Consider the following 24,960-nt stretch of genomic DNA (forward strand, 5'->3'; position numbering starts at 1 on the left):
ACATAATTTCATTGATAGCGCTTTACTTCTGGGTGATTTCAAAAACTTAGATGAAAGAAAGGTCCAATATTTGTTTGTAGCGGCCGTGGCGGCATTCACTGTTTTAAAAAATTACCCCCTGCTACTGGAACGTCTCAGGACCCTTTTATAACATGTAAATTTGTCTCTAATAAACGCCTGTTAGGAAAAAATTGGGTAAACCATGTAAAAAATAAGCGCCCACCCATAATGACTTTGTTAAGCGTCCTGGGTGCTTATTAGAATGAATACGGTACTCTTTATTTCATCACTCTGCATAAGCAGTACACACAAAACTTGTCTATTGTTGACAAATTTTTTTTCACCAACGCCTTTGTTTACCGACAGCCAGATAAACCAACGCCATGAGCTACGCCTTAATGTACTCGAGAATTCTAGCTTCAAATTTGCACACGATAGTTACGCATTCGATGCGTTTTTTGTTTTTGTTTTTTTACGATAATAAAAGATTGAGAATGTGCCAAAAACTTGGGACATGGGTTCCAGTTATATGCATATGCATGTACTTTAGGATTTTACCACTCTAGATTTTATAAAAGTCATAGAATTGATTAAAAAGCAGTACTTTCGGAATTACTGCATGACTGTGGGCACCAAACCATCGAATTTTCACGTGTACAATGTTAATGTGTATACACAAATTGTATTGAGTTGAGTATTGCTTAAGCTTACCGTGCTTTAATACTCACTCACACGCTGTCTAAATAAGTTCAGTTCGTAAACATTGGTAAACAAAAGTACTACGATCTTCTTGATCTTACCAGAACTGACAACACAAATCCGTAGCAATCTGGCGACTTTGGTCATAAATTAACACACAAATTACGTGGAAAGTTATTGCTATACTCACTACACAACCAGGCACACAACACGGCATCGCCAAAGTACGCTGTTCAATATTTGTAAACAAAGTTGAAGACCCCGCTGAAGTGTGTTGACCATATTTGGAGAGTGACGTCATTCACTCTTACGCTGCCTTTAGTTGGATTCATTTTAAAACAAAATGAGCAGACTGATGCAATGCAGCGCAATCGCGCAATTTACTCTCGCACCTTTCTCTAAAATGAACTATCCAGGGGTTCTGGATTGTGCTGACATTGCTGATACGGAAATTATGATGACATCATACACACAGTTTGCATAGATATGAGAAAATCCCAGGGGCGGATAGTACTACTGACAAAACGTTGTGCAATCCACTGTTTACTAATATGCTCATACATGTAGTACTTGGTTGCATTTCCAGTATAAATATGAGTAACAAAATCTCTATTGCACCATATAGATATAGTTGGTTACTGCAAGAGGTACAACACTTCTGACACCTGCCAACATCTGGTGGGCCACTAGAGCAAACGGTTTAACCTGGTAAGTCATTTTTGTGAGCTCAATTCAAACTTGTATGTAATTTTGCTGGAGAAACAGCAACAAATTTGCTCATGGATGCCCTCGCATTCGTGCAAGCTTTGCGTTAGAGAAAATGCATGCTTCAACAAATGTAATTACTTCAGTACTGCATGACTGTACCAGGGTCGATATTTTGGCAAGAATCAGAGAATTGATTCTCAAAATGATTTTTTTAATGGTTTGTGAGAATGAACATTTGATTCACATAAAGTTTTAGTAAACAACGTTATATATTAACTGATTCTCAACAAATTCTAGTTGTGATGATTAAGAATCAATATTGATTCCCCAACTACAACAAAATAATGGTTGATTTATAAGTTATTACAGCTCGGAGATGATCTTTGTTTGAATATTGTTGTTGATTTGGGATAATGTTGCTCGAGAAACACTAGCAACGAATTTGATTGTGGATGCCCTCGCAAAGCAAAGCTTTGCGTTAGAGAATATGCTCAAACAAGGATAATGGGAACAGGTTGAAGCAAATTGTTTTATACTGTGCTATGAAAGTACCAATCCCGGGTACCAATACCGTATGTCAAAATGTTTTCAGAAAATCAATCAAACTCAAGTTCATGTTTGAATAACATACAATGTATATTTTAAGGGGGTACTACACCCCTGCCCAATTTTGTGCCTATATTTTTGCATTTTTCTCAAATATCATAGCGCATTGGTGACAAGTAAGATACATGTATGTATATTATAGGGGCAAGGACTACAACTACTGCACTGGAAATTTTATTTCAGCACAGACAACAGTTGTGGAGTTACAGTAAAAATGAGGAAAACCAATATTTGATCAATAAATCAATAACTACTTGCCTTGAGTTGCTGAATTTTCAGTGCAGTAGTTGTAGTCCTTGCCCCTATAATATATATCTTACTTGTCACCAATGTGCTATAATTTATGAGAAAAATGCAAAAATAGGCACAAAATTGGGCAGGGGTGTAGTACCCCCTTAATAGGAATACTAGTATAAACATGCGAAAATAATGTCTGGTGATAAATAATCAACTCACCAGGATTTTAGAGGCCTATTTGTTGGGGAAAAAACTTAATTTTTTGTATGTAAATTCCAGTATTAATACCCTTCACATGGTGTGTAAACATGCATAACCATGTACTTGTATACGGTACTCAGAAAAAGGAAAATATTCTGAGTGTAGTCTATGCAGACTCAATAACATCAAATTGCACAACAGTGTGCCATCTGACTGCATATCATTGATCAGTGCCAATTAAGCTTTAAAAATACCGGTACTCTTGGTTTTCAATGTAATGCAAGAAAATATGTTTGATCAACTTTATTATTTGTCATATTTTTTACATATTTAATTTGTTTTTAAATTGCTGTTTGTTTCTTTATTTATTGATTGATTAAATTCATTTATTTTCTTTTTTAATACAGCTCCCCACATATTAAAGTGAAGATTCACATGAGGTGATCGATCTCCTTTGAATTATTTCTACATAAATTTAAAACAATCTCAATATGCCAAACCGAAGAGGAGGACGAGGTGGCCGAGGCGGTGGACGTGGTAGAGGTCGAGGCAGAGGGCGGTATAATCGAGGTCGAGTCAATCAGCCAGCACAGCCTGCTGCAGCAGTGTCAGATGATTGGTCAGCAGTAGCAGTTGGAGCTGCTGAAGCAGCAGCACAGGGGAAGGAAAGTGTAAGTAGATTGGGTATCCATTTGAAATCCATAGATTTTGATGCCTCATTTGTCTAGGACTCGGATAGCGACATTTTCACATATATTTTTGTGGAACCTGAGAGCATCATTAGATTAGGCCAAAAAAAAAAAGTTCGTCTCAAAGCTTGCACGCGCGTTTGTAAAATCGCACGATTTGACAAAAAAGAAATGCGGAAATTTTTTTTATTTCAAAAAAAAAAAAAAAATTTTATAGTTTTTCCAGAAAAAATCGGCGAAAATCAGACTATATATACCATGAAAAAAGTCGGAATAAAAAAAAAAAAAAAAATCGCATTTCTCGTGAGCTTTGAGACAAACCTTTTTTTTTTTTGCCTTAATACAATTTACTTCAATGACTGTTAAATTTCAAGAATATCAATACTTAGCCATTTGCCATGAAAATGTGTACATTATATTGCGAATTTCAAAAATTCAAAATTATTTTGATATCAGAAGGACATATTCCTCATTTTAAAAATGCTATTTGATATGTCTGATGTGCTCTCAGGTCCCGCAAAACAATATGTGAAATCATCTATCCAATTAGCCCTTATTTAGCCCAAAATTTGTTGCTATGAGTATGAGTGACTCTTTGAATGAAAAAGGCCTGGGTGATGTCATTTTTCATATTTATTCTGGTTCATTGCTTTGCACTGGAAAATATCCATTTTGATGGATTCTAAATTTGGAGTGATTGGTTATGAGTGTCCACTCTTATTTGGTCATATAGGCATATACATTTGTATACTTTAATCTGGGGCTATTATATTTACAGTAGAAAAGATAAAAACTGATTCTTAGGCCATCTTAATCACCCACTTTTTGCATGTTATTCCTGCTGGATTGAGTAACCTTTTTTTTTCCAAATCCACCACATATAAATCTCACATCTGACATCATCAGACATCAAAATGTAGCCAAAATAGTAAATCGTAATGAAATTCTTCATCTTAACCAGTGCAGTATAACCTCCTTGAGAAATGAAAAGGTGGTCTATTCTTGTCAAAAAGCTCTCCCCACAGAAAAAAAAGTAATAAAATTAAAATCTAAGAAAAAACCCGCATTTCGCATTAGGTGTTCAACTTGGGATGGGCTTTGAGACAAAGTATTAAACTAAGAAGATGGCCTTATAAATTGATAAAATTGATACAAACAAACAATAAAAATAACAACAGACAATTGTTTTATTTCAATTTACAGGATAAGGAAGTTAGTCTTGAGCAACTCTTTACCAGTGACAGTACTTTTGACCGTCACTATGCTGCGCAGGAGACTAACTGTAATAGATATCTGGCAACACTTCTTGTTCTGCAGAAAAATGGAACTGAAATAGCACAAGGTTAGTATTTTTATTAATAATAAACCATATCGTTAAATACCATTAATAAGAAATGCCATATGCTCAGTTTTGCTCGCTCATCAATGATATATACTGCACCAAAAAAGTATCCTTACACTTGACAAAAAATCCTTATTTTAAAACTAAACCATATTTGGGTAAATTAATTTGCACTCTCTAATCCTGCACATTATGACAACCCATTGAATCCAATGTGACAAAGTAAAGTTACAAGCATTTGGTTAGACAAAGGTCCAGTTTTAAAAGTGGCCAGTTTGTCACTTTTAAAACTGGACCATCGTCCAATCAATTGCTTGACTTCTTGAGGTCACATTTGGATTCAATATGGGTGTCATAATGTGCAGGATTAGAAAATTTAATTTACCCAAATATGGCTTACTTTTAAAACTGGGATTTTTTCCAAGTGTAAGGATACTTTTTTGGCGCAGTGTAGCTTTGTATCACATTTGAAACAAGATGGATAATCATTCTTGATGATAGTATGCACTATGTAGTGATTGTTCCTGCATGTATGAGTTCATTTTTCATTTTTAATAGGGTATGGAAGTGCAGCTGGGATTCTGAAAACAATCCCTTAAAAATTTACTGAATTTGACAACAATAGACCCAACAATATACAAATGTTTGATTATATTTTATGTTCTTTTAGAGTAAATTTGACTAATTCTGGAAACATTTTACAAAGATTGCTAAAAACCAACCACAAATTTGCACTTTTTACAGACTTCAGGAGAAAATTTACCCCATCTCTAAACCAGTTGTGTGAAAATTACACTCCAAAGTTATTTCAAGATGCCTGAGAATACACCAGCTGCCGCGTATCCCCTTGCTGTCATTTCCACCAGTACCCTCAACTCGGGGCATGTGTCCTCCCTTCCTTTTTATATAAATAAAAAGGTAGGGAAACTTGATCAGATATACTGAGGGGGAACCCCATTCGCTCTGAATCCTCAGGAAGAAGCATCCTTGGGGTACGAGCTCTAGCGGTGTCCGCACGTACACAATGTCATCTCAAAAACTTCTATCCTATTCTTAATTTCAGTCGCCAAGATCAGAACATTAGCAGCTGCATGGGCTCGCAAGGATCACAGGTTAGCCAACCGTCTCTTAGGTCAGTCTACCCAGTTTGGCTTGGTAGAGGTCCTCAAGGCTCTGACCCTCCTGGATGCGGGGAGGAAGATACGTGAGTGGGAGAAGAGGATGAAGAGATATCAGATGCTACCAAAAATAAAAGCTAGGAAAGTTGGGCAGATCAAGTCAAATATTGATAACTTGGGTGTTATCAGGCCTAAGGTGAGTCTTAACTCCATGAGAACTACCTGCCGATTGGCCAAAATGAATATTGTGTCCAATTTTGAACCAATCAAGGAGGGTATTAATAAGATCATCTGTAAATGCAAGTTTGACCATAAATAGTTTAAAGCCAAGTTATAATTGGCAATTGAAATGAGCATTTCAAGTTATCAACCAATCAGAAATGTTGTTAGGTGACCAGTAGTGTCCATGTTTGATGCCTTAAACAAGTTAGACCAGGTTTAAATTAGACCGGGTTTTAACTATGAAGATTGGTCTTACAAAAGAGGAACTTGTTGGTGTTTAATACATACCAAGTTATTGTATATTATCGTAGATACTGTAAAGGGTAAATAATTGTAGCTTAATATTGGATGGCTGCAGTTTAACTTTTGGACTTAGTAGCTCTTAGTCAGACCATAGTTAGACCAGGATCAATTGTTTAACCTGGTCTAAATATCTAGTATTATGTAGCCTTACCAAATGTATTGTTTTGTGTCCTTTCAGATGGGGTCAGTGAGTGGTGCATTAAGCAGACACATTCGCAACTGGGTAAGACAAATCCCAAAGTCACAGCTAGAGTTCTATGCATTGCATTATCCCAAGGAACCATGGAAGAGATTGGCTGACCTTTGTCACTTGAACCCAAAGAAGGTGAGTGTACACTGTACAGCAAACTGATCTAAAAGGGAAATTGTTGACACCCAAAACCTAACCCTCTCCATATGGTGGTGTCAACTGCAGACGACAAGTTTCAAATTTTCGTTACAAATTTCATAATTATACATTTTCATGACCATATTTGGCATCAGCATGAAAAATGCATTAAAATGAGTACAAACAAGCATAGTATTGGTTCAGTGATAGGTTTTGATATTTTGAGAAAATCTCTCAAAACTTGGACTTTATGTTGAAGCCCTATGGCCAGCAAGCAGAGCATTAAAACCAATTTATTGATATTTTGATAAATAAATAAATAAAATAGGATATAAGTTCAGATTTAAAAAGCCTGTTGCCTGAACCTGCTACTGAATTGAACTTGAAACTGTTTTCTGTATTATATTCTTTAATTGCCCTGTTGGAATCCACTATCCCCTGGCACAGGTGCAGCTGACCAGTACAGCAGCAACCGCACAAGATCTCGGTCTCATAATTATAGCGTATGCAAAACAGAGTATGACTGTTAACTGTCATCCCCATCCAACACTTCTTCAAGTCAAGCATGTGTATCAGTTTATCAGCTCATAATCGGTGGGCCTTATAGATGAGTTGACGCTATCAACAAAGACAAGGGACTGGTATATCAATATGCTTGAACGGACTGAATACAACTCCTCTACACTGTTCAATAGCCTTATTGTCATTGTGGCGGAAGTTTTAAAACCATGGGCCCTGAACAAAATATGGATTAATATAAATTTGTCTTGTGACATCTCGCCAGAAGCATACAAACTATTAATTGAAGTCATATACTTTGTCTACTTTCTGTAACACGCAAAATATAAACCATACAGGTCAACTACCGTAAACGTTCGCCTAATGGCGCACCTATGCTCCTTTGCCTTGGGGTAAATTTCATGTATAAATACAGAGCTCCCTCCTCTAAAAATGCCAACAAGAATTAAGGATATGTGTCGTTATTTGCTGGTGGGATTTTTATGGGAGGGCACTTTTAGTTTGTGTCTAAAATTCCAGTTATGTCAAGGGAGCCCATAGCGCCATTAGGCGAACGTTTACGGTATATCACCTTTAAATATGTTTGTCTACTTTTTGGCATAGTGGTAACAGCCTAACAATTCCCGCCGATCAAAGTATAGCTATCAGTCTATTTTGCAAATCCCCCCACCCCGGTGTCTTTCATTGATTTAGCATTTCTGTTTTTCCTCTTCGTATAGGACTTTCCTGAGCTACCATGGTTCCTTCCATTCTGTTTTGGGGAAGCAGCTCCTGATAGTACAATGGTATCCAAATGTGCTCTCGTGAACAAGGACAATCTCAATGAACTGATTGAAAGCTACGAAGTACCGTACACGCACATAAAAGAACACAAGAATAAGCTTACGAACGAGAGCAAGAAGCGTATTGCAGAGTATGAGACTAAATTAGATACGGTATTGTGGTGAGTATCAAAGGATATATTATTAACATAATTTTACACCAGGTTCACCATCGCAAATAATAAAGGAGACAAATAGAAAAGGTGACCCCATTTGGGAATCGAACCCAGGACCTCAGGTTTATGAGACCCATGCCTTTTGATAGGATAAAACCACCTTGCTACAGATTAGATGGGTTGAAATTCAAACCTATACTGGTATACATGCGGCATTGAAAAAATAGAAGACTTCCTATATTTTCAAGGAAGTTTAGTCAGCCTGGTCCATATGGGGTCTCTCTGTTTAGTCTAGAACACCGTCAATCCCAACCCAGTCAGTCCAAAAATCTGTTAGGAACGGGTTTTAGGACTGACGGGGGTTCGGATTACCCTAACCCGGATGGATTTTTGGACTGACGGGGATTCGGATTGACGGTGTTTCGGACTGATGGGGTGTCTCCCTAATGTCCCCGTCCATATGGGGGCCAAAGGCAGCAAACATTAAATTGAGATATAGGCAAAATAATGGAGGGGAAAACCCCAATAAAATACATAAAGAAAATAAACATCACAAAACGTCAGAACTTTATAACTAAGTATGCTTAGACCTAATGTTTGTATTTAAGGTAATAAATAGTAATTCAATTTTCATAAAAGGATTGAATTTTGCAAGTGGCATATTCATTTGATAAAAATTATAATTGGTAATTGGTTTATCCTGAATTGACTTTTGAAACTGAAAGATATCTGGATTTTTATTTTGGTACTTCTTTTTCACTTCCTTCTTTAATAAAAATCACTATAATTGGTGACTTCTTTTTCACTATAGTCAGAGCATTTGAAAGAGATGAAACTGCACTATAGAGGCTATTTTAATCACAATTTTAGTTTTGCTTTGATAATATGTACCATGTATTAAATGATACATTTGGTGCAAGAACTTTATCAATTATAGCTGACCGTTGGTACATGACCATATATGACAAGTCCTCTGTGCACAATGGCCATTTGATATATCAAAGAACCATTTTTCTAGGCCAATTATGGTATATGGATGGGTCATTTGTTCAAATTTTTGCTTTTTTTTGTACCCAAAAGCTTAGAAATTTGCAAACAATTTTGAAAAAATTGTTAAAACTGGCAATGTGGTTGAAAATTTTGACTTTTGGTATAGCAGCAGGTCCTAATTTCTTGGAATATTGGTGACCTTTCAAATTCGCAGTGGCACATTTTTAGTCCCCCACCTCACTCTGAGCCCAGAGGGATTTCTTTATGTCAAACTCTGTTTTAATCATTCATACAAAGCTATGTGTACTCAAGTTCAGAGCTAGAATGAAAGTTCATCTGTGTTGGTAGTAAACATAGTTTGATAGTTTAACCCCATGAGCACTACCTGCCGATGTAACATTGCCTCTGATTGGTCAATTACATGATATCTTCACTTTAATCACCAATCAGAATGGAGCTTTGCAAATAATTCAACTCAATTTTTTTGCATGGTGTAATTATTGGTCCAATTGACAATGAAAACTTCTTTTTGGCCAATCGGCAGGTAGTTCTCATGGGGTTAAATGCTCGATGACCCACAGGAAGTATCATTTCTATAATGAACAAAAGTAAATAGAATGAATTAAGATGAGGTGTAACAAAATTACTGTATTTTTTCAGGTATTATGAAGACTTGGAATGCCCAGAGGTGGATGAGGTCATTGTGAAGCGCATGAAATCAGGAGAGACTATCGGTCTACCTTATGGCAAGTTGATGGAACGGCTGCTTATGTTGAAAATGCTCAACAGAACAGGTGAATAAACAGCACAAAATATAAATGCTTGAATTTTCTGCCTCTTATTGGTGAAATATATTGTGTTAATGATTTTGATTTGAAGGGTTTTGAGCAGGAGCATGATGGGGCATTTCTTGATCCACAGCCTCATCACATTTCTAAAAAAAAATTTATAGATTTTTATACCAGCGGAAACCTCTGGCTTCATAATGTTTGTGTGCAAAATATTTCTTGCAGATGCGTTCACTTTGCAAAAAAAACCCAGATTTACCACAAGGGTCATTGAGTGATAGTGGGCATTGAGTGAATGTTCTGTGAAAAGGTGATAAAAAAATGTTAAAATTCAGCAAAAAAGCAGGACAGTCTGGTCCTAAATGTGACTTGTTGTGCCTGAAAGTAACCTGTCCATATTATTTTATGTCTAACTTAATTGGTTTTATGTATCAGTGCTCGGGCCTTGTCTTACTCCCAATTCCAGATAAATACAGCACTAATTTTTTGGGATTAAAAAAATATGATCAAGTTCTGCAAAATAAAACATAGCTAAATCCTAATCCTTTAGTTAGTCCTAACTGGCAATAACATGCATTTTTGTCATGTTTTCTGACAATCGAGTCACAAAAATCAAAGACTTGGAACAAGTCTAAGCATTCAAAATCTTGAGTAGATGCCGCAATTTTGCTCTAATTCATACTTTTTTGTGTTACTATAATTAAATAATGGGTTATAAAAATGAAACATGTCTTTTCCAAAAACTAGAATGCATAAACTGAAATTAGTCTTAGTACAAGTCTTTGAGCTTGATTGTCACAGCATATGAAAAATACCCTAAAACGCATGTTTTTGGCCCTCATTTCAAAAAATTGGCCAAATATTAAAATTTTACTTTTATTGCCAGTTAGGACTAACTAAAGGATTAGGATTTCTAAAGCTATGTTTCATTTGGCAAAACAGGATAATATTTTTTTTATCCCTAAAAATTAGTGCTGTATTTTTTTCTGGAATAGGGAGTAATGTCTGTAGTTATCAGTGGACAATTACTCAATTTTTCCTGGTATTTTGGCGGTCAGTACTAACTAGCCAATTACTAGTTATAATGACAAGTTTGGGCAACACTTTAGGGCTTCCATTGAACGGGTTGGTTGGTAAAAATAGCCCTTCCATCCAAAAACAAAGTAGCCTGTCTCGGATGTGCTTTAATAGGCCTACATGGGTGCTTTAATACAAGGAGTCTTGTTCTGTGACATCAGGTACAAAATGCATGCCTTGATTTTGGTAGACTTCTCCGTAGTCCACTTGCCAATTGTGCACTACTCTGGCTATTACATTTAAGCTTAAAAACTCTGATTTAATTAATGAGTGCACAATTGATAGATTTTCACAACTGATCTTTTCAGTCACCGTCGCCCTCTGTTTGTTAGCTTCCCAAGTGGACTACTGACTTTGCCTTGAGAGTTAGGCCAATTTCTGGCCTAACTAAAATTGGTGATGATGTAATGCATCTTTAAAAATGAATCTGGCTTGTGATTGGTCGCCCAGATCTCGTTATTGTTTAAATCCTCCCGACGCGTACTGGTACCATTATAACTATACATGGTACACAACTATCTAGGGAATGCGGCGCTTTTGTGCTGGTGGATAAACGTATATGCATCTAGCGCGTATTGTACCACCATGCTTAGTCTTGTGGTTAGATTTTATTGATAAACAAGTATGATTGACAGTGTGTGAGTCCCGGGGGTAAAGTTCTGCATAAAAGTGAAAGTCCATAGTCGGTTTTTCGGATAATAAACTGGCAGATTCTAAAATTAGAATTGTTCAGTATTGAAGTGTCATTATAATTATGCCATTATGATATGTTGCATTCAATAATATAAGCCTACGTTAGGGCCTATACTTTACTTTTACTGTCACAAATATAATAATATAGCCTAAACTTTTTCATAACCATTTTATACTAGTATTTTGATGTACATTGTAGGCCTACTAAATATCAGTATAATTTCGAGTTCAACTGAATGCGTTTATCATGATTAATAACATTTTTATTTATCAAAAATCGACTATGGCATAGTCTATGATTTTGGGTACAGAGTAGATATTTGAGCAAAATGTTCTGAAATTATCATGATTATTATACTTTTTTTCAGGCAAAGTACCTTTCATGGATATGCTCATAGCACCTGCTGAGGCAAGATTGAAGGAGACCAGGTAAGGGATAAAAAATGTACATGGTCAAATCCAAACAACTTCATATAAATGCCTACCAAAAGGTAATTATAAAACTCAAAATCTATCCATCAAATTTAAAAACTATTAAGGCAAATGAGGCATCAAAATTTGCAAAACAAAACTGGGTTTCCTTTTGCTATTTCAGTTCTAAATTTTGATGGATAGAATTTGAGTAATAATCTCATAATAAAAGGGGGGTAATTACTTTTTGGTAGATGTTTACAAGAAAACATGATATCTATGTGCATAGACTGCGCTTGTATAGTAACATGCAAATTTGCAGGTTTTTGTATTTTTTTCCAAAAAGTTGCCAAATATCAAAATTGTATTTTTACTGCCAGTAAGGTTTGATTAAACGATTAGGATCTAGGGCAGTAGCACTGTAAGCATTACACTTTAAGCTGATTGGCTTCTCCAAAATAAATGCTGATGGTGAGCACAATACTCTAGCTGCCTGAAAGGAATAAATGTACTTCCTAGTTAAGGGGGTACTACACCCCTGACCAATTTTGTGCCTATTTTTGCATTTTTTCAAAAAATATAGCGCAGGGGACAAGTAAGATATGTATATCATAGGGGCAAGGACTACAACTACTGCAATGGAAATTTTATTTCACCACAGGAAACAGTTGTGGAGGTACAGTCAAAAATGAGGGAAAACCAATATTTGATCAATAAATCAATAACTACTTGCTTTGAGTTGCTGAATTTTCAGTACAGTAGTTGTAGTCCTTGCCCTTATAATATGCATATCTTACTTGTCACCAATGTGCTATAATTTTTGAGAAAAATGCAAAAATAGGCACAAAATTGGCCAGGGGTGTAGTACCCCCTTGACCCCATGAGAACTACCTGCCGATTGGACAAAAAAAAATTCATTATCAATTGGACCAATCAGCAACATTGTTTGAATAATTTCACCACACAAAAAAATTGGGATGAATTATTTGCAAAGCTCCATTCTGATTGGTGATTAAAATGAAGATACCATGTAATAAACAATGTTAGATCTGTAAGTAGTGCTCAAGGGGTTAAGTAATTCTTTGAAACTGTTAAAATGCTATGCCTGTTGGTTTATTTATTTAGAAAATAGAATTTTATCACAAATTCTTTCTTTATCATTTCCAGTGTTTCTCTAGAAGCGCCAGTTGTTGTCATCGGTGACCGATCCTCCTCCATGGGTGTGGCCGTGAGAACCTCAACCATCATTGCATCTGTTCTCTGTGCTATTTGCAAAGCCAAGCTGTGCTTCTTCAATGATGGAAATTATGAACCTCCAACTATGCCAAGGGACATCCCACAGGTTGGTGTTTTAGCCCCCATGGGCACTACTGGTTTTCTTACAGTGCTCCTGATTGGTTAATTACATGATATAATCATCTGAGTAACCAATCAAAATTCAGCTTTTAAGATGTTTAGCAATATTTAGCTTTACCCCCTTTTAGTGCTACCAATTATTCTTACCATAGAAAGCAAAATTATACTCAAATTTGGAACACTCACCGGGTCAACCGGCATCTTGCTCTGAAGATTTGTTGTTGCTAATGATGTTGTTGAGACATCTTTGATGATATGAGGTGTACAGAAAACTGAATAAAATAAAGAGCGGTAAAGCTGGAGGTCCTGACGGAATACCAAGTAGGATTATCCGCGAATTCTCGTATGAACTGAGCTTAGGGGAGAGTGGGGTAAGTTGAGCCAGGGGGTAAGTTGAACCACCCCTCTAGACAGAAAATTAAAAACTTATCTTACTTTGCAATTCCACTTATTTGTATATGACATAACAGAGGCTTCTCAAGTGTAATATGGAATCACTTGCACTTAAGAAAGCTACATAAGAAAGTTCATTTTTTGCACTTTTGTTGAACTTTTGGCAAAAAACTATTTTTTTCATGTTTCACCCAGAAAGAAAAAGGCTAAAATGATAGCATTCTGGGTATTGAGGATGTGATATATGAACACTATTTTAGAAAACGATTTACAACAAATAAAAAGTTTTAGTCAGGCGGGAGGCTTGGTTGTTGACAAAAAGGGTCATATGGGGTAAGTTGAGCCACAGGCCATGGGGCAAGTTGAGCATAGGAAAAACCTGCAGAAATTTCCCAAATTTTTTTATTCAAAGGAAAATCTTGTCAGAAATTACTTGTATGCACTATTTAGATCAAACTACTTCTATATCAAACTATTTTTCGAAATAAATAACTGAAAACAACAATTTAAAAAAAGGCAAAATTGAATTTCACAGCTATGGCATATAGGCCTACTGTGCATTTCTATGGTGGCTTAACTTGCCCCCGCGACTGGCTCAACTTACCCCACCGTTGGGGTAAGTTGAGCCAATTTGCAAATGATTTTTGGCATCTCACTGTGAAAAAGTGCAATATATTGATTACAATTTTGTGGTATCATAACCAAGTAAACATACATATGTTTCATTTGTAACACTGCATATGGGTCCTGCTTTATTTATTTGAGCGTAGTAAAAGTAAATGTAAAAAGTGGCTCAACTTGCCCCACTCTCCCCTACCACTCTCCAACATCCTTAACAGATCTTACGCAGAGGGTGTTGTGCCACCCCAGTGGAGAAAGGCCACGGTGGTCCCTATCCCCAAGAGTAAGCCTGCAACATATAACAGTCTCCGCCCAATATCTTTAACGGACCATTTTGCTAAGGTAGCCGAATCATTCATGAATCAGTGGCTCATGGACGATATTCAAGAACATATTGATCCCAACCAGTTTGGAAACCGGAAAGGAGTGGCGACTCGCACTACCTTGTCAAAGTGTTGCATACGCTACACAAAAATGCTGAAAAACCATTAAGCCACAGTACGCTAGTTTTCACTGACCGCATAAACCACAATGTACTCATTCGCAAATTAATCAATCTTGAGTCCGCCCCTGTGGTTGCGTGGCTTTGCAGCTTCCTTACGCAAAGAGCACAATGTGTTCGGTACAAAGGCCATTTCATCGTGGATAACGCTGAAGGAAGCTTACCCCAAGGCACCTTATTCGGTCCCAATGGATTTCTTGTCATGATTAATTCTGCACTTGTTGACACACCATCGCCTATCTGTGTTTAATATCTGTGAAGATTAATACTCCTGTGTAGATATTTCCCATATCATCCACAGGAGTAGTGTGGATTTTAAATGGAATAGCCCCATGTTACTAGGGATAATAATTATGATTATGTTTTTTCCTTTGATCCAGGTTCTTAACGTAGCTACTTCCATCCGTGCCAGTGGCTGCACAGCACCTGCAGCTAGCTTATGGCCATATTATGAGAAGAAGGAGATTGTCAAGACATTCATTATGGTCACAGATGAAGAGGAGAATACTTCCTGCCATAACTTCAGGTAACTTGCACTTTAAATGGGTGTGCACTAGTCCTGATTCCAGAAAAGAGTACAGCACTATTAATTGTTTTGGATATTATTTTCAAAAATTGACCAAGTATCCAAATTTTAGTTCCAACTAAAGGATTGTATTGAGCTATGTTTCAGGCTTCCGTAAACTTGCATTCGCATAAAAAGTGTGGATCCATCACAGATTAACAACATTTGCCTCTTGTTTTAAAGGTATTATAGGAAGAACAAAGAGATTCATTTGGTAGGATTGTTGTGACCATAAACTGGTTAATTTTGTTAACCAAATCAAAAAAATATTACTTACCGAACTGAGTTTTCGCCATCTTGGCTGATGGCTTGATCACCGATGAACTGGTCCACTGCTTTTCCCGCAAAACTTGGTTGCTAATGATGCATCCTCGTTACCTGGAAGTGATGTTGAAAAAAGGCAAGAACTCACTCAACCGCGATGAGTGTGCATACTTTCTAGATCATGTATACGACCCATTGCTTAAATCAACATCACTTCCGGGTAACGAGGATGCGTCAATAGCAACCAAGTTTCGCAGGAAAAGCAGTGGATGTCAACTTTTTGGACTTGCTTGGCGTGAGACACTGTCGAACAGAGGCGTACCGGGACGTAATTATTATTTGCCGACTATACAGTGTTAATTTTGACCCATGATTATTTGAGCCACGACACTCAAGAATCTAAAATGTGGGGCGGTAGGGACAACACAAAATTTTTATAATGCGTGAGATTTACGACCTAGACGTGAGATTATACTACCTTGGCGTGAGACCATGAGAAAGTGGCCCAATGCGTGATAGTTGACAGCCCTGGTTAAAGCTCAGTTCCTTGATTAATTAATATTTTTTTGGATTTGGCTAACAAAATTAACCCGTTTATTATAGGAAGAGTTGCTAATAATGTATAGACCACTAACATTTTAACCATTCATTTTGATTTAATCAGTTGATAGTTTAATAATAACAAGTATCGATCGAAGCAGCATCACTTTTGATCCTAATATTTGAAGGCTGCATACTCAAATATATCTAGTATAATTTTAAGTAAAAAATACAATGTCAATGCCACTATTTTAAAAATGTTTCTTACATTATTTTCTTCCAGGTTTGCAGCGCTGTTCAAGAAATACCATGATGAGATCTACCCTGCTCGTCTCGTCTTCGTCTCTTTCCTGCGGGGTCAGCACAGCAGAGCCCAAATGACACAAGAACTGCAACAAATGGGGTATGAACCGCTTCAGTTTAAACTGGATCAAAAGAGACCTGACTTAACCAAACTAGACAACTTGCTTGGTCTTCTGGCTAAGGAGGCGGTCATGGATTTCAAAGAGGAAGTGGACAAGATGGAAGTGGAGATAGCGGCTGGAAATCTTGCTGATGATGTGGGAACAATGAAGTTACCTGATGACAAGATGTAAATGGTTTAATTATAGGCTTGGACAACTAAGTTGCTAACAGTGGCTGTGCTAGGGGGGGAGGCAAGAGGGGCACTTGCCCCCCCCAATATTTTTTTTTTTTTCCCACCAGTTTCCCCCAGTTTTGCAGCTTTTAGGCAAACCCCCAAAGTAGTATTTTTGCACAAAATCAACAAATTTGCCCCCCCCTGAAATTCACTTTGCCCCCAACGAAAAAAAATCATGGTGCGCACTGGTTGACAATAGTTGTTAGTCGCGACTTTTACTGGTAGTTGTGACTAAGACTATTGAAAACCAAAAGCCGACTAACACAACTATATTTTTATGTTAAAAAAATCATGTTAAAAGCGCCAGATATCCGCACCAAAACCAACCAAATACTAACATATCAAATGCAAAATGTGATAAAAAGTTGTGCAATATACACAAGCCTGCACTATAGCATATAAATGTTGTAACAACTTATCGTTTCTTTATTTCCATGCATATCTTACTTGTTTAATATGAATTATAAAAACTAAATTTACATCAATCTTTCACCTGATTTTTCAGTCCAATTCTGACCACAGATAGTCGCGACTATACTCGTAGTCACGACTATTTGCCGACCAGTCAATTAGGAAAAAAGAGATAATTAAAAGGACCAATCCCTTATCCAAATAATGCAGCACCATTTGTATTTCACAATTATGAAGAAACAAAGATTGCAATGGTGAAAACTACTGCACTTTGACCTAAACTGGGGAAAAGCATTCATTTCGGTCAATATGGAGGGTTTGTAATGTTTTCTGACAAAAAATAATGTAAAGTTTCTTGGAGCTAATATATGGAATGTGTGGTAACACATCATTCTTAATTTCTCGCTTTTGTTTATATGTTTGTGATAAAAGAAAAGAGTAAACATGCATGCATGCCAAAACTCAATCTGTATATTTTGACATTAATCTTTGTTTTTAAAAGTCTTTCAGCTTGATTATTTTACCGCACAACTCAATTTCAAAATTTCCAACTATGGTCCGAGTTTAGATCATGCCACATATTATATTATATCATTGTTTTATATTGTATATTACATTATGTATCTAAAATTTGATAAGTAACAAATTGGGCTATTCCATTTAAAATCCACACTACCCCTGTGGAAGATTTTGGAAATATCTTTCACGGAGGCAGGTTGGGAAATAAGTGGGGGCCAGAGGCAGTTTAGCCCCTGGTTCATTGAAAATAGCCCCTGGTTCGTCCCTGTAAAACTAATGTAAAATTAACATATTTGGCAGCTCAATTTGAATTTCATTCACCCTCTGAGAAAGAGTCAGTCTGAATCTTCCACAGATGGAGGGTGACTATTTCAAATGGAGCTGCAGAGTGTTAATTCCATTTGAAATTCATCCTCCTGCTGTGGAAGGTATTTTCAAAATCTTCAACAGGGGGAGTGTGGATTTTAACTGAAATAGCCAAATGTGTAATTACAATGAAAGAGCATTGTTCCATATTTGACATCGTATTTCATATTTTTTAAAGCAATTATCTACTAATTACATGTATATAAATCAGGAATGTAAATATTATATTGTATCGGTAAATATTAGTTTATTAACAACAAAAGTAATAGGTTTTATAAGTGCAATTGGATGCTTATTAGCACATTAATAGTGTATTATGATGTATGTTGTATAGTCTTTCCAACATTAGACCAAAAAAGTGTTTGTTTGCCCATAAGAGACAAAAATTTGGAGGATCGGTAGGTTAATCTTTTTTCATTCATAGGCACTTCCACCCCATTTTCACATATAGAAAGTGAAACCACATCTTACAGCGTAACTAAAAATTAAGTTTGACGATAATAGTAAAAAATGGGCTGAAAAGTAAAAAAAAAGTCCAGAAATTCTATTAAGATTATTAGGATGGCCAGCATATAGAGGCATTGTTGTGGATATATCTAGGCTCTCCAATGTTCCAATTTGTTATCTGGAAGTGGTAAAATGATCCACAAAACTCACTGATAGCTTAAAAAAAACATTTTTGCAAACATATTTTAAAAAACTGTGATCCTGTACTTGTGTGCCCCCCCAAAAAAAAACAGCTGTTTTTTACAGCTGTTACAGCAATTTTTTGTTGCCTTAACACTGTTAGGTTGGAAGTTGAACTGGCTCATAGACTTAAATATAGTATACACTTTGTCATTGCCTAATAACTTTGTATATTAAAAAAATAGTCTAAATATACTAATGGATCCTAACGCTTGTGATCTGTATGCAGTGTGACTTTGCCAAGTATTAAGTAAAAATTCTATTTTGAGCAAACCTTTGATTTCTGTTTTCATGCACCATCCATTTTGTCATTTAATGTCAACCTCTGCTAAAATTGGTGAGTGGATAGTGGCCCATGCATGACAATATAACAATGTATATTGTGTATTGAGTTTCCATATAGTGTTATGCATGGGGCCACACCAAGACTGCGTTAAATTGATTTTTGTATGAATTGAAAATAGTTAGCATACTGTATGTATGCTTTGTACTTACCCAAATTCTGAATTCACATCACTAATAATAGTAATTAACTTTAGTAAAAACCACCCAGGCATATAATTAAAATATGTTTAGTATTTGTCACAAACATGCCAACTGAAGCTAATGACCCACGTCATAAACAGAATGTACAGCAGCTAGTTTATCATTAATCTGTTGATCACCTGTTGTCTCTAAAATGAATGCCAAGTTAGGTTACTTCCAATTCCAGAAATCAGCACTCATTATTGGAGATTCTAAAACACTTGAGAAAGTTTCTGCAATCTTATCGGTTAACGCGATACTCGAATGCGCTATATGAACCAATCGGAGGTGCATAGCAACAATGGGACTGATCAATTCTAAGCCCTAGGTAATTCCTTGTAAAATTGAGGATTTACTTTGATTAAAATTTGGTATTTATTTCAATTGAAGTGAAATTCATATAAGAATGAGAATAAAAGTATTGTTTTTAGCTCCTGTTGTGCATCTATCGTATTATATAACACTAGCGACATCATTATTTTTGGCGTAAAACAACTCGGCTCCTTCTTGTGTATAATTATGTTGCCTGTGTGATATGAGACGATAGATGCACGACTGCATGCTAAAAACAATACCTTTATTCTCTAATTAAAGAAAATTATACCGGAAAGAAAGATATATTATCCTGATTTGCCAAATGAAACATCATAATCCTTGCGAGATGAAAATACCTAGGTATTTGAATCTCACGTTGCAGCAAACTTGCATTTTTATATTAGGGATTTTTTTTTGGGGGGGGGAGGGAACAATTGTACACCCCACCCAGGTGCAATGGGAAGCTGTTAGGGGTTGTCACAGTCGTTGTACTGATGAACCCTGCGCCAATTGTAGGCTGCAAACGTGGTTCCGACATATTCTAATGACGGCGGAATAAATGTAAAGCGCTTTGAGGCTGTTTACGGCATAAAGCGCTATATAAATATCTACATTTATTTATTTACTTGGCATAAGTTTAAGCATTCATAATCTACTCATAACCATACCATTTTATGTAAAACTCACTATGGACCACAATAGCCTCATCCCAATGGCATAGTTCAATAACCTCAATTAAACAATCACAGTGCAAAATTTGACCTAAAAGTTGCAGAGTATGAGTTTTCATACCCAAATTTTCAAAGGTCATTCAATAAATGTACAAATATATTGGGGTTAAAGAACTGTGCCCCTGATAGATGAGCATGTTGTGGATCCTAGTGATTGACTAGACCAGCATGGAAACACTGACAGGATGGATCCAAAAGGATACAAGTGTGTCACACTAACATAGGATGAAATCATAGGCATAGATCTGTTGGGGGATTTTGGCCAGGGACGGATGCTCCATACACTCATCCCCCAATGTTGACACCTGTACGTAGGTTTCTGATCAAATGAACCTCATATTTGGCCATTTTAGCCCCAAAAGTGCCAAATTTTGCATGCTTCTCACAAATTTATTCCACTTTTGAACAATATGTCGCCAGTTTTGCTTCAATGTGGCAAACTTTTACATTTGTACCATACACTTATTTTGTTGCCAAAAGGTGCTGGATTCGCATTACTTCCAAGAAAAATTTTCCAACCCCCATCCCCCCAATGTCAACAAGAAATCTACACCACTGGGTGAAATTAAGAACAGCAAAAATGTGACATAACATCCAATGTGGGTAAAAGCAATACACAAAGTTTAAAACCCAACTGTTCATTTATAACCTAACCCTAACCGCCTAGGGGCTTTTTTAGCGTGACGGAAGGGAAAGAAGGAAAGAATAAAGAGAGAAAAGAAGGAAAGAAGTTGTTTGCTCTGGGTGGGATTCGAACCCGAGACCCCTCGCATGCCAAGCACTCGGTCGGCGACACTTTGCCACAGGTCTTGGGCTTCGCTGGCCAGCTTAAAACCATGCCTATATATCACTTAGGGCGATTGCGTCATCACACCACGTGGGATGCATGCACGAACAGCGCATATATCAAGTAGTATTTTGTAGTATACAGGAGGGTTAGGGTTAAGAGCTGGACTCAACAACTAATATATAGAGCTGGTCTCTCTCCTTTGGAAAAAGAAAAGATTTGTCTTTTCAAAATGTTGGATTTTTAACTTTGTGTTTTTATATGTTTTTACCCCTATTGGATTGTTGCATCACGTTATTGCTGCTTTTAATCATTTTATGTTAATTTTTAATAATTTGTTATAGATTACAAAATGTGTTTGCTAAATAGAGTGTATGACATTAGGCTTTGTACAAACAGCATATAAAACTCACTTTGTTTATACCCTTAATTATTTCCAACAATTGACCAAGTATTAAAACTGGAGTTTTATTGCCAGTTAGGAATTAGATGTAATTGCTGTATCAAAAGGAATGGACACCATTGGAATGAATGCCCAGGGGAGTTTTGGGGGCTCAATCAAGTTTAAACCCCAGATTTATGCAAAACCATGAAAATATTTTCATCCTATTTTTAGGCTTTGTCCAGTCTTTTAATCCCAACTCCACTAGGTAACCAGCCTGCCCTAGATCAGATATAATCTACTGTAAAACCCCGTCTACAAGCATAAAGAGTGTTTTTGATGAAAGCTAAATTAATACAAAACAGCCATAAATATGCCAATGCAACAGATTGGTCTTACAATAGTACTTGTTTGTGTTATGCTTGTATCGGTGATTTATTTGTTTATCATTTTGTTGATTGGTGATGCCTGGATTAATTTATCCCTCATCAAAAGCACAATATGCTTGTAGACGAGGTTTTACGGTATTCCAGTTGAACTCCATACAAGCCTGATGGAAGACATGACCTTAATCTCCCACACAGGGGGTGCAGATTTCAAATGGAGTATCCCATTCAGATAACCCCATTTGAGATTTGCACTCTCTGTGTGGAAGATTAAGGTCATATATCTTCCATAGGGAGTGGATGGATTTCAAATGGTATAGCCCAAGATGCTCATTTTGCAAGCTCTTAAAATGATACATAATTTGGCTATAAAGTACTAAATTTGTTTCAAGACCTCTTGTGCTTACATTTCTTTTGTATTTGATTGTATTTTGAGAACTTAAAATGGCTATAATTCAGATACACCAAAATATCAGTGAACATTATCAGCCAATGTATTGGGGTTAAAGAACTGTGCCTTGATAGATGAGCATGTTGTGGATCCTAGTGTTATGAGAACTTAAAATGGCTGTAATTCAGAAATACCAAAATGTCTGTTAAAACATTATCAGCCCATGTGCTTTTCTGTACACTGCGATTAATTAATACTCAACTGGAAAAGGCAACAGAAGGGAACTGAGTGAATTGAACTCGATATTGAGTAAAAATTTAATCAACATTGAGTTCTATTTGACTCATTTTATTGCTCTGATCCATTTTTACTCAACATTTAGTCATTTTTACTAGGTCTTATTTAGAATGTATAGTGTTAAATTTATACATGTATCAATTAGTAGGTTTTAGCGGGTTCGCCGTCGGACAAGTTTAGAACTGTCAAGCTTTAGTCAGGAGTAGCTCTGACTTCTTCAGGACAAAGTACCTAAGAATGAGACATGTAGACCGCCCCTTGTCTACTGATGACTCTGAAAAGAGCCGTTTGCTGAAGACTGCCCCTTGTCAACAATTTACATATTTTATAATATATATTATAGTGGATTTAGCAATTGTCAGTATTTTTTAACCTATTTTAAAACTCCAATAATGATGTAATAGTGTATGTATATACGATATAAGCAGAATTATATAGAGTTCAATAATATTTTTATATACTTATTATAGATCCTGTTGATGATATATACACCAGGCACAAAAAGAAACTCGTCAGTTATATTCATCCTTGCTGTTCAATAACTTGATAATTCTGGATTATTCTGAAATATACATTTTGTTAATTGGACTTTGCTTTCTCATTTGACACCCTGTTCGTGAATACGAACAAGAATTGACCAAGATATGCGCCTCAAAAACCCCAAAATCAAAAGTCGCATTTTCAACCATGGGCCAATCTATTAAGCACACAGTGTAACAGTCACAATTGAATCGTTAAAATTGCAACTTTTCATTTTGGGGTTTGAGAGTTTGGAGGTGCATATATCTTGATCAATTCTTGCTCAATGATCACGAACATGGTGTCAAATGAGAAAGAAAAGTCAAATTAACAAATGTATATTTCAGAATAATCCAAAATTATCAAGTTATTGAACAGCAAGGATGAATATAACTGACGAGTTTCTTTTTGTGCCTGGTGTATGAATAAAAGGTATTGTAATTATACAAACCATTGCCTTTTAGATGTATCTTATTTTACATTTTCAAAGCATTTTCATTGCATGGTGGCCTTCATGCTCACTAGCCTTGAAAATGGGCTATTCCAGTTATAATCTATGGAATGGGTGATTCCATTTGAAATCTACACCCCCTGTGTGGGAGATTAAGGTCATGTCTTCCATAGCGGTGGTATGGATTTCAACTGGAATAGCCCAATGAGCAGCCCTTGAATTTTGAGGCCGGGTGCACTGAAGTATGATAGCATACATATGTATTATGTGTTACAAATTTTTTCGCAAGAACATTTTAAAACTAAAGTTCCCCCCCCCCATCAAAATGTATACCCTTTTTGAGCTCATTTTTATGTTGAGAAACTACTCCAAATAATTTGATCAGAGAAACTACCCTTTTCCTCAAAAAAAACTGCTTTTACACCTTTCGAAATGCTTAACAAAAATGTTGACATGGTCAAAGGAAATATTTTTTTCATGTAAAATGCCATGTATATAGTGCATTTCACTTCAAGTGCCTCACCCTGAACGTTAACACGTTACAAGTCTACTTTTGAAAAATGTTCATGATAATGTCACAGCTGACTTATGGTTACATACCCTTAATAGGCCTGGAGGATACATGGAAATACGTCAAGTAACTATTTGTTTGCATGGCATCTGAAAAGACTGCATTAAAATCGCTGAAATTGATCAAGTTATATAGCCAAAAAAGTACTTTTTAAGGGTTTGATGCTTTAAAATGGTATATTTTCTCTCATTATATGGAGGTCATCCGAGGTCAAAGGTCATGGATTTCAAACTTTGTCCTATCGGGCTCAAACTTGGTGGATGGAATCCTTGATATGAGGGGAATATATGTGCGAAATAAAATTGAGGTCAACCAAGGTCAAATGTCATCTAGGGGCTAAATTTAAACTTTGCCCTATTGGGCTTAAACTTGGTGGGTGGAATTCTTCCTATGAGGGAGCATGAAAAAAATTACATCAAGGTCATCCGAGGTCAAAGGTCATCTGGGCTCAAAACTTCAAACTTCGCCCAATCTGGCTAAAAGTATTCTTTATATCACGGGCGCATAAACAAAATGAAACTGAGGTCACTCGAGGTCAAAGGTCGTATGGGGTCAAATGTTAGAGTATGCCCAATTGGGCTTAAACATGGTAAAAAGAATCATTGATATGTCAGGAACATGTCATAAAGTCAAAAAGGGTCATCAGGGGTCAAGCGGTATCTCTATCATGCACCTGGTGCCCTAATAGCTACAGGGCCATTACAGCTACAGGCGCACTAGTTGGTTATAAAAATATAAGAGAATGTGTTACTAAATAGAGTACATCCTGATATTAGACTTTTTAGCATAAGTCTTCAGACTTGATTGTCGCAGCATACAAACAAAAACAAAACACACACAAAAAACTAACCCTAAAACCACATGTTTTTGGCC

General features: G+C 36.4%; 1 protein-coding gene across 1 annotated transcript; it reads left to right on the top strand.

Moving 5' to 3' along the window:
- Window positions 1-1,059: 1,059 nt before the first annotated feature.
- LOC140141208 (uncharacterized) lies at window positions 1,060-16,773 on the top strand. Its single transcript, XM_072163007.1, has 11 exons — window positions 1,060-1,407; window positions 2,859-3,122; window positions 4,344-4,482; window positions 5,546-5,796; window positions 6,304-6,450; window positions 7,692-7,915; window positions 9,560-9,693; window positions 11,826-11,886; window positions 13,036-13,210; window positions 15,121-15,266; window positions 16,393-16,773. The coding sequence occupies exons 2-11, from the start codon at window positions 2,943-2,945 to the stop codon at window positions 16,703-16,705; spliced, it is 1,770 nt and encodes a 589-aa protein (XP_072019108.1). The 5' UTR covers window positions 1,060-1,407; window positions 2,859-2,942; the 3' UTR covers window positions 16,706-16,773.
- The last annotated feature ends 8,187 nt before the right edge of the window (window positions 16,774-24,960 follow it).

The sequence above is a fragment of the Amphiura filiformis genome, chromosome 19, assembly GCF_039555335.1.
Source record: "Amphiura filiformis chromosome 19, Afil_fr2py, whole genome shotgun sequence".
Classification (NCBI taxonomy): domain Eukaryota; kingdom Metazoa; phylum Echinodermata; class Ophiuroidea; order Amphilepidida; family Amphiuridae; genus Amphiura; species Amphiura filiformis.